The sequence below is a fragment of the Callorhinchus milii genome, unplaced genomic scaffold (genome assembly GCF_018977255.1).
Source record: "Callorhinchus milii isolate IMCB2004 unplaced genomic scaffold, IMCB_Cmil_1.0 Scaffold23, whole genome shotgun sequence".
In the NCBI taxonomy this organism is placed as follows: domain Eukaryota; kingdom Metazoa; phylum Chordata; class Chondrichthyes; order Chimaeriformes; family Callorhinchidae; genus Callorhinchus; species Callorhinchus milii.
In genome coordinates this window covers 7,590,698-7,601,960 of record NW_024704764.1, presented here as the reverse complement: position 1 = coordinate 7,601,960, position 11,263 = coordinate 7,590,698, and the positions used below count along the sequence as shown (strand labels likewise).

The window sequence follows — 11,263 nt, the reverse complement described above, 5'->3', positions numbered from 1 at the left end:
ATGGAGCAGCGAAAGGTAAACAAGAGAAAGTGAATGCCGGGCTACAGATTCCCAGAAATCATCCTCAAGTGTACCGGGTTCTGGTTAGGCAGTACCTGGAGTACTGCGTACAGTTCTAATCACCATCCAGGCCCTGAAGCTAGTGCAAAGGAGAGCAGTGACAACGTCAGGAGGGGATGAGCTTTGAGGAACAGTCAGTGAGTCAGTAACTGGAGTGCATCGATCTAAGATAGTCTTAACCACTGGGCTACAGGGAGTGGTTGCCATACACGGCGCCTCATCACGTCTCCGAGCGCTTCATAGAATAGACCGTGAAGTGAACTGACTTGTGTGTCCCCCCCGGCCAAATGCGCAGTTGCTCCACTTTAACGGTAAAATCCTGTGAAGTGCTTCGACACGAAAAACGCGGTACCAGCGCAAGGATTATTATTATTATTATTATTATTATTACTCGATGAGGAACATGATCCCTGGCACCGGTTCTCTCAGGAAGTTTCCACCCAGCAAACGCCGGCTGGGTGGGCCTCGTCGCCCTTCGAAACTCCGTGTTCCTATTACACGAGTCGCTGGCTTGGCGAGGTCTAGGCAGTCTTCGTCTTTGAGAGTGGGGGTGGGTGGGTGGGGAAAGAATAAATCGGTGCAGTCAAAGCAGTTTGATCCTCCGCCTGCCTGACTCCCTGCTTCACTGGTCCAGAAAATATTAGCAAAAATATTATCGCTGTACGTGCGGAAATGGGAATGCTACAGATTTGCGTGCAACAGGCAGAGTGGCTGAAGGACTGGATGTTACAGCTCCCCAGAGAGCTATAAAATGCTTTGATGCATTACTGTCATCAGAATGTAATCCCTTGCTTGGCTCGGAAGTACTTGCTGGAGCTTTGGCTTCCCCCCCCCCCCCCCACCACCCCACCACCACCACCAGCAGCAGCTCTCTCGCATAAAACTACACTTCGTAACCTGCTGCGTGACATTTTAAAGTCGCTCACTTGCTGTGTGTATCGAATTTACATGCCACCGCGACCGAGATATCGCGGAGACGTGCGATGTTATTACACCGGAACCGTGACCACGGGGAGAAGAGGAGGAGGATTGGAATTAAGGCTTTCTCCCTCCGCCCCCCCCCCCCTCCCCGCCCCCCCCCCCCTCCCCGCCCCCCCCCACCCCCCTCCCCCCATCCGGACCGTTTGTTCAAAGATGTGGAATTTCGCTCCGCCCGAGTCTAATTCCAGCATAAACACAAGAGTCAAATGATCTCTGGGATCGTTGTTGCATTCACGACAGTGTCCCCTCTTCTCCCTCACCAGATTCCCGGGAGAGCTTGACATAACGACAGCCCTCCAGAAGTCCCATCTAACTGTTCTTCCATAGCGGCATTCAAGCTGTTTATTAAATGAATTCAGTGTCCGAACCTAATGCTCCCTTCCATACAGACGAACTCTGTCTGTAGCTCTCATTCCCTGCCCCCTACACACCCACACACACACACACACATACACACACACACACAAACACGCGCGCGCACGCACACGCTCGCGTTTCTCTGTATTCCTGCTGTGCGGGGCATCTGCGAGATGTTGGAATGTCCCAGAGCTTTCGCAAGAAATCCGCCTTTTTACTTCAGCTGCCTTTAGAAATGTCGGGCGGTTTTATTGGGATTCGGAGCACCCAGTGCGAGAGGCAGAGATTTAGCAGTTGAGCGATGTGATTTTTTTACACGCACACTGAGGTTAGCAACCCCTGAGTGAGACTGCAGTAAATTCGCTGGTCAGGGATAATTGAATTGCATGCTGATGTCGAGCTGATTCCTAGAAAGTGTTGTTGTTTCCTGGTAGAGTTCGGTAACGAACATGTGGGTGGGGGAGGATCTCAAGGAGGAGTCTGTGCCTACCATAAATACACTTATGAGTCTCTTCGCCTGTAGTGCACAGGCACAACCAGCTTCACAAACAGGAGTCTGTCTCGGCTGCTGATTCACATTAATAATAATAATAATCCTTGCATTTGACACAACAACTTGCACTTATGTAGCGCCCTCCATGCAGGGTAGCGTCTCGGAGCGCTTATGTATCCTCTACCCCATCTCTCTCAACAACAACAACAACAAATTACATTTGTGTAGCGCCTTTCACGTCAGGAGGACGTCCCAAGGTGCTGCAAGTCAAATAAGCACAACTCATACACCCAAAGCAGAAAAAGCTCTGGAGATCACAGGTTGTGAAAGTGAGAGTAAATCAATGACAAGTTACTTAGGATTTCAACTGAGATTTATAATCGTTGCATTTGACAGAGCGCTTTTCACGTCTTCTAGATGTCTCAAAGCGCTTCACAGAATATGCTGTAAAGTGAATTGACCGTATAGTTGTGGGTGAAACACGGCAGTCAATTGCGCACAGCAGCGTCCCCACAAACAGTCGTGGATTGAAAATGACCAATTTATTATTGTTTTTGGTTTTGGAGGGATTATTATTAGGCTCTGTGTGGAGTAATAATAATAATAATAATAATAATCCTTGCATTTGATATAGCGCTTTTCACGTCAGGAGGACGTCCCAAAGCGCTTCACAGAACACACTGTAAAGTGAATTGACTGTATATTTGTGGGCGAACGCGGCAGCCAATTGCGCACAGCAATGTCCCACAAACAGTCGTAGATTGAAAATGACCAATTTAATTATTGTTTTTGTTTTTTTGGAGGGATTATTATTAGGCGTGTGGAGTAAGGAAACTTGCCCAAGGTTTCGCCCTCTGCCTGGAATTGAACTCAGGTCTCTCACTTGCAAAGCGAGTGCTCTAACCACTGAGCTACAGGACTCCACGTAAGGAAACTTGCCCAAGGTTTCACCCTCTGCCTGGAATTGACCCAGGTGTCTCGCTTGTTATGTAGTGTATTACAAATTCACAGTCACTACACTTGACAGCAGTCACCTGTGAAGCCAGCGCTCTGAGACACTTCTGAATTAGAGGAGACACATCGGCCGTTCTGTGTGCGAGTTGGCTGTCACATTCGCCCACTAAATGCACAGTCTCACTATGCTTTACAGCGAATTCTGTGAAGCGCTTTGAGATCTGCTTCTACCTTGAGTCAAATGTGAGGGGGTGGGATTGTCTCTTCACATTCACCCAATAAACAGCGTCAACGGGAACTAAATGGATGTCTCAGTTGAGGAAGGGATGATATTGAAATAAGCAACAGATAAATTGAGTGAAAGACTAGGTACGGTCCCGGTCTAACTATCAGTGGGACTCAAAACACGTCTGGAATCAGTGAATGGTTTAAACTATGCAGCTGTGCAGACTTGTTACGGATGTTGTGGTGTGGCTGAGATTAATGGCGGATTGCATATGTTCGCAATTAGCAGGTTTGTGTTACAAGCGAATGGGTCTTGACCAGAGGTTATCGACTCACAGGAGCTTAAACCAGAACCAGTCAAGATGTTTAATCACCGAAGGGAAGTGAGTCTCTATTTTGGGGTTTTCTGTGCTGTGGAGTAGAGCGATTGTTCAGTCTGTGATATGAGTTAATAAACCGTTCATGCTAATAATAATGATAATAATCCTTGCATTTGATGCAGCACCTTATCACATCTTCGAGACGTCTCAAAGCGCTTCACAGAATATACTGCGAAGTGAATTGACTGTATGTTTTGTGAGCGAACGGGGCAGCCAATTGCGCACAGCAGCGTCCCCTGTTGGCACTGATCCGTGGGCTAAACACACACTGACAGGTCTCGGGCTCGCTCGCATGTTTGCTTAGCGCATTACATTGACTGCGTTGCTATCTCCTGACCCCTGAACCCATCCCTGTTTGCACACAAAGTCTAACGGTCTCACCACACGGCCGGTAGGGCTGCTGTTGGCCAATCAGGATATTGGGCAGTTGTTTTCCGTGGTTGAGATCATTCAGTTTGGGGTCTCTTTGGAAGCAAAGAGCACAAACTCTGCCCGACCCACATATGGAGCTGTCTAACCTTTCCTGCTGCCTCGATCATTTTATCCCAACAGCACAGCTTCCACACCACAGCACAGCCACTGCAGCACAGCTACTGCAGCATAGAGAACACACCACAGCGCAGAATATACTGTGAAGCGAATTGACTGTATATTTTGTGGGCGAAACACGGCAGCCAATTGCGCACAGCAACGCAACACAAACAGCCGTGGATTGAAGTGACCAATTTATTATTACTTTTTTTGGAAGGGATTATTACCCCCGGGAAAGTGATCTGCCAATCGACTAACAACCGGGTTCCTACTTACTTCCAAGTAAACAGAGGTGTGTATGTGTGTGTGGAGAAAGGAAACTTGCCCAATAATAATAATAATAATCCTTGCATTTGATATAGCGCTTTTCACGTCAGGAGGACGTCCCAAAGCGCTTCACAGAACACACTGTAAAGTGAATTGACTGTATATTTGTGGGCGAACGCGGCAGCCAATTGCGCACAGCAATGTCCCACAAACAGTCGTAGATTGAAAATGAACAATTTATTATTGTTTTTGGTTTTTGGAGGGATTATTATTAGGCTCTGTGTGGAGTAAGGAAACTTGCCCAAGGTTTCGTTCTGCCTGGGAATCGAACCCAGGCCTCTCACTTGCGAGGCGAGTGCTCTAACCACTGAGCTACAGGACTCCAGGCTCCAGAAAGAGGGAGAGAGTCTGTGTGTGAGAGAGGGAGAGGGAGTGGTGCTTTAATGTTTACAGGGATATCAGGGAATGGGGCAGATTTTGAGAGTGTTGGATTCAAAAACTGAGCGGCACCTGATATGTTTGTAAGAAGGTGTGGGTTGGAGCCAAACAGCAGTAGGGATTCAGTAAAAATCCAGACTAAGATGTTCGCTTTCCAGCCATCATTTTCATCTTCATCAGATTCGTCCTCAAAATATACAGTCAATTCACTTAACAGTGTATTCTGTGAAGCACTTTGAGACGTTGGGAAGATGTGATAAAGCATTTTATCAAATGCAAGGATTATTAGTATTATTATTATTATTATCGTGGCTTTCCTAGTCTGGGCAAGTGTCTGAGCGAAGCAAACCCCAATGGAATAGAAACTGCAAACTTCAGATATATGTATATATATATTAAAAAAAGCCTGAAGTGCTTGATCTGAATAAGCAGTGATGCCCCCCACTCCCTCTCCCACTCTCTCTCTCGTCTGTGTGCAAGGCTGAGCAATGTCTGTGATTATACCAGGCTGCGACTTCTACTCCTTAAGTTACAGTACTTCCTTCACATGGAGTCAAAGCCAAGTGCTGTTTACGAGTGGAGAGAGATATTGAGCAGAGTCCTGGAGAGCCTGTGGAGGTGGGAGAGTTTCACGAATACCAGAGGCTGAAAGCAAGTTACTAGAGCGACGAGTCAGATGTATGAGGTACTTAAGCTCTCGACCCTCTGAAACCCTATGTGCCTGTCTCCCGGTTGAAGGTGAAGTGGCTGCAGAAGGCTGTTAATGACGAGAGGGAACTTTACTCAGTGTTTAGAAAGAGCTGGAAGGGGAGGGAGTGAGTGTGGGGGGGGTTAGGGAGGAGGGGAGATACGGTGACGTTGGCTCGAGTGTAAAACATTGAACGTGAGGGACTTTAAGTGCAATTTGAGACGTGCAGACTATGTGGGCTGTGATCTGCGATTCACACGGCAGATTTCATATCTCAGATTGTGGTTTTTTTTTGTGTGGTTCACCCCCACCCCCCAAAAAAAAAATCGTTTTCCGTGGTTTCTTACAAGGGGTCAGTTTTAACCTGCGAATCGTTGAAAGGGATTGTCTCGGTCAGGCTGGATCCGAAGTTAGAGACAGTTTGGTTTGGAGACTCTCAAGCAATGTTGATGGGTTTCCGTTTGTGTCGCCCAGTCTCGACTGCAAGAAAAGAGATAAGATATTCAACCAAGCCTTAGGCTAAGAGCTTAGGATCGCCTCTGGCAATGACAGGAAAGTTCCATGTTCAACTTGTTTGAGTTAATGTGTGAATCTCTCTCTCCTTTTCTCTCTCTTTAACCCCGCAAGCCAAAGCCTTAACGGGTAATGTGGTCGTAGCTGGACAAGTAGCGGGAATGCTTGCCAGACAGCGATATCAATAGCAAGCTATGTGGTTTTAGCTGGTGAGACTCCAGCAGTTACCCCAACGCACACACTCTCTCTCAAACGCACACGTGCATGCTCTCACATGCTCTGTTTCTGTCACGTGCACTCTCTCTCTCTCTCTCCCTCTCTCTCTCCCACATGCTCTGGGGCTCTCTCTCTCTTTCATGCTTTCTCTAACTCTCTTTCACTCTCTCTCTCACACACGCACGCGCTCACATACTGCTTCTCTCTTTCACCAGCTCTCAAATGTTCTCTTCCTCCCTTACACTCGCTCTCCCTCTCGTTCTCCCCCCACCCCTCTCACACTCTCCCTCTCTCATACAAACCCTCTCGATCTCTCTCACACACACTCGCGCTCTCTCTCCATCTCCCCCCCCCCCCCCACACACACACATACACTCTCGCACACTCTCTTCCCCTCTCTCTCATGCTCTATCTCTCTCCTGCTCTCATTCGCACCCTCCCTCTTCCCCTCTCTCACACACTCTATCCGTCTCTGTTGCTCTCACACGCGTGCGCTCTCTCTCTCTCTCTCTCTGCCACGCTTACAGCTTGTGAAGTGCCTAGGAGGAGTGGGACGGGGGGGGGGGGGGGGAAGGGAATCACTGTCAGCCTCTGTGATGGGGATCAGATTGTAAACAGCTGAGAAAATAAGAAAGCCAGCAACTAAAAATAGTCTGATCAAAACTGTGGGTGGCGTGAAACCAACTGAGTACAACTGAGCTCTCGGGAAACGATCCTTCGCCCAAGCCTTAAGTCCCAGCAATGCAGATAGACAACACAGGGCACCTCCTGCATTGAGCTCACTCTGCTTGCAGGAGGCACACAAGAGCTATAGGCTGAGAGGTGGCATCACCTGCCTGACCCATACACACATACAGACACTGATACCCAGATACAAGCACTCAGACACGGACACATAGACACAGATACCCATCCAGACACACGCGTGTAAAAGCACGCGCACACAGGAACATACAGACTCAAACACACACACCCCCCCACCCCCAACACATACACACACAGGCAACACACACAGCGAGCTCTCTTCAAGTGGGGTGGGGAGGTGTGCTGCCCTTGATGGCAATCAGGAGTGGAACCTCAGCCATGTTCTCCCCTCTACCTCCAGCCCCAGCCCATCCCTACCTCAAACCTTCATAGCCACACCCTCAGTCACTCCGACAAATGGGCCCAAATGTAATTCATTGAAGGGAAAGGAGAAGTAATTGAGAACATGAGACTCTGGACACCTTGTCTTATCCATGCTCTGAGATGTCTTCTCTCAAGACTCAAGAGCCGTACCTTGTCTAATCATTCCTCTAACACTAAGAGATCATCCTTGTTGCTCTCCTCTGCACTGCCTCTAGGGCCTGGGCAGACCCCTTATGCCGCGATGACCAGAATTGTATGCAATGCTCTAGGTGTGGCCTGACCAGAGATTTACACACACAGCCTGAGTTTGACGTCTGGGGATTTGAACTCAACTGATTTATCCTCCTCTCTGTCTGCCTTTTCTGGGGCCATTTCAATAGTACTTTTCTCCTGTCTGAGCACCCGGAGCCCTGATTTTCTCCTGTTTGGCCTGGTTTGGTTGGTCATATCCAAGAACAGCGACTGTTTATTTTCAATCCCTGTTTGTGGGGACGCTGCTGTGCCCAATTGGCTGCCGCGTTTCGCCCACAAATATACGGTCAATTTACTTTACAGTCTATTCTGTGAAGCGCTTTGAGACGTCGAGAAGACGTGCAAAGCGCTATATCAAATGCAAGGATTATCATTATTATTATTATTGTTGTAACAGTGAGTTGTTCGGATCTGGACTGCATTGCCTAAAAGGCTGGAAGCCAGCTCGATAATAAATTTCAAGAAAGAAGTAGATAGATATTTGGAGAGGACAAGTTTGCAGGGCTATGGGGAGAGATTTGGGGAGCGGGATTAATCTGGACAGGTCTTTCAAAGAGCCCGCACAGATACATTCACCATGAGGTCAGTTCGTGCTTAAATCTGCCTTCAGATCAGTTCCTTAAAATCCTCCGGACGGCAGGAAGGATGTGATAGTTCAGCAGAAAATGCCGATTTATCCCTTGTCCGGGGATCAAGGCTGTTGTTACACCCAATTTCTTTCCAATACTCTTACACCGACACGAGAAAGATTTCCCTGGCAGCCTTTTTTCGCTCAGGAACAGTGTTTCGGGTACAGAGTGATATACTTGGCCGGTTGACAACGAATAATTTTTAGAAAAACATTACCTAAGATCCAATAGTTCTTGGAAATGAAAACTAAATTGAAACAGGCCCCTACACGTTGCCGACATAGTGAAGTGGGACAGAGGTTCCTGGGCTTGTGCTGTACACGGTGGCGGCTGCTCAGTTGGCTTCACAAGACTGCAACCTCAGCCGTTGCTTTACAGGTCAAAGCCTTTTAACTGAGCTGAATCCATCCTCTGGAGGTGCACAAATACTGAGCACAGCCGCCGTTTGGAGATGTGTCAGGGCCGACACGTATTATTTTGCCCACTAAATACACAGTCACTCCACTTTTACAGTATATCCAATGAAGCGCTTTGAGATGTCATGACAATGTGATAATAATAATAATCCTTGCATTTGATATAGCGCCTTATCACGTCTTCGAGACGTCTCAAAGCGCTTCACAGATACTGTAAAGTGAATTGACTGTATTTTTTGTGGGCGAAACACAGCAGCCAATTGCGCACAGCAGTGTCCCACACAAACAGTCGTGGATTGAATGATCAATTTTTTTTTAATGCATTATTACCCCCGGTAAAGCGATCCACCAATCGACTAGCAACCGGGTTTCTACTTACCGCTAGGTAAACAGAGGCGTGTGGAGTAAGGAAACTTGCCGAATGTTTCGCCCTGCCCGAAAATCAAACCAGGGTCCTCTCGCTTGCGATGCGAGCGCTCTAACCACTGAGCTACAGGGCTCCCCAATGAGCACCTACATTCTGTGTTTTGTGTTTCAGGGAAGTGTGGAGCAGGCATCCGGTTTCAGATTGCGAGAGTGGATCAAAGGCTGGTCCCACGCGACAGCCAACAAGACAACTAAACACTGTGGTAGGAACAGCTAAGCCTGACCAGACAGGATGGCACACATCACACTGGCATTGAGGCGCCATCTTGAAGGCCTGAGTAGGGTTGCCAACTGCTTTTACTAAGATGGCGTCCCCTCACTCTCACCGCCTATTACACCAGGTCATGGTTTTACCAAGGTGGCCACCGCCTCCCTCCTGCCTCCCGTCCCACACATTGCTCGCTCTTCCTTTACCAAGATGGCCACCCTCTCCCCTCACGGCCTTTGCCAAAATGGTTGGGTTCCCCACCTTGCCACCAGGGTTGTTTATGGTTTTACCAAGATGGGTGCCTGCGGGGCCTGCCATTTTGGGGAGCCTCTCAGAAGTGGCAACCCTAGGCTTGAGGCAGAGGCCTGAGTGTGAGGGCTTGGGGAAGATGTCCCAACATGGAAGGTGTTATACCAATCGAAGGATCGTTATTTTTCTTTTCACTGCGCTCCACAGAGCACCACACAACAACCGGGTTGCCATACTTTGCCCACAAAAACGCACAGTCACTCCACTCTACAGTGTATCCCGTGAAGCGCTTTGAGGCGTCTCGATGATGTGATCAGGCGCTGCATCAAATGCAAAGATTATTATGAATATTATTATTAAGATTGGGCTGAATTGTGCAAAAATTCTCCATGCCCGTCTTCACTTGGAAGCCTTTTTCTTTAGGAAAAGACGGGGACTGTTATGTAGACGGCGAGATGGCTGAGTGGCCGAGTCGGGGATGCTCGGAGAGTGAGTGTGAAGTGTCCAGGGACTTGCTGGGCACCACTCTCTCTCTCTATTTGGCCGAGAGCAGGTCAAGGGCGGAGGTTCTACCTCCCCACCTCAGGCTGGTGCTGAGTGGTGGGATGGACGGGTTGGGGCTGGTGCTCGTTGGACACGAGCTACGCAGTAGTGAGGGCACTCTACGAGAGGAAGGGATCGGAGTTCTGCTCCCGGAGAGAGAGAGGGAGGGAGCATCTGTGACTCTGGGGCCCAGTGCTCAGAGAGCTGTGCTGGCCTCCAGCTACATGAGGCCGCCTCCGCTTAAGCTTGGAGCTTTGGCAGCCGGGAAGAGCATGTGGCAACGTGGCGGCTGCAATGGACACAGGTTTAACCCTTCGTCGACCAGCCCTGGTGAGGTCTGAACAAGCAGCACGACCCGCAGCTGCCTGACACACACTGTTGTCCCCTTTAGAGGTGCCGGGGTCCAGAGGGGATCAACAGGAACGATACCGTGGATCGGGAGGGGCTGTAGTTATGAAAAGAGATTGGAGAAGTTGGGGGTGTATTTTCGCCGGGGCAGAGAAGGTTGAGTGTGAGGTGGGGGGGTGCCTGATGTAGAGATGGACACAATGATGAGGGGTAAATAAGGTTAGAGGCTAGTCCCACTGGTCAGTGGCTAAGGGAAGACATGGAGGGAATTGATTGGAAGATACAAGGGACTTCAATTGTTGACTCTTATCGGCACCTCGGACGCATGGTAAGAATGAATAAGAATGAACGGAGATTTTAGGAGAATGTTTCACGCAGAGAGGAGTTGGGAAGTGGAAGGGAGGAGGGGCGCATTGTGGGGGCATTGCTGTGCACAAATTGGCTGCCATTTGCCCACATAGCACTGGCAGAGCGGCAGATTTGTTGAAACTCATTCCTTTTCTGCTTCTGGCCTACCCGTGGCTCAGTCCTGAGCGTGGGAACGCTGGCCAGTCCTAGTCTCCAGAAGCACTTTGATGGTAACCAAGAAGCTAAGGTGTCAGTTCAGTCTGGTTCGGTCTTTAACACTCTCGCCTCTGAGTCAGAAGGTTGTGGGTTCAATGTCGGGAGCTCGGCTGTGGGGGGGCGGGGGGCTGGGGTGGGAGTGCTACATTTTCAGAGGTGCCGTCATTCGGGTGAGATGTTAAGCCAATATCCTGCCTGACATTAAATATCCCACTGCGCTATTGGAAAGAGAGAAGGAAATGTTTCCCTCAATGTCCTGGCCAAAAAACCTCCCAGATAAAAATGGTCATTCACTTCACGGCTGACAAAGCAATGGATATACTTATTGCTGTGCGCAAAATTGGCTGCAAATTGTGTTTGCCTACAAGCGGATACTGCCACTGCATGTTACAGACAG

At 48.9% G+C, this 11,263-nt stretch overlaps 1 protein-coding gene across 2 annotated transcripts in view; it reads left to right on the top strand.

Annotated features, from left to right (window-relative positions):
* Positions 1-5,000: 5,000 nt before the first annotated feature.
* Positions 5,001-11,263, top strand: part of LOC103183783 (growth factor receptor-bound protein 7) — a 40,369-nt gene continuing 34,106 nt past the window's right edge. For both annotated transcript variants that reach the window (XM_042343184.1, XM_042343181.1), the window contains exons 1-2: positions 5,001-5,371; positions 9,067-9,157. In XM_042343184.1, coding sequence (XP_042199118.1) covers positions 5,363-5,371; positions 9,067-9,157 — 100 coding nt within the window. In that variant the 5' untranslated portion in view covers positions 5,001-5,362. The remainder of the gene's footprint in view (positions 5,372-9,066; positions 9,158-11,263) is intronic.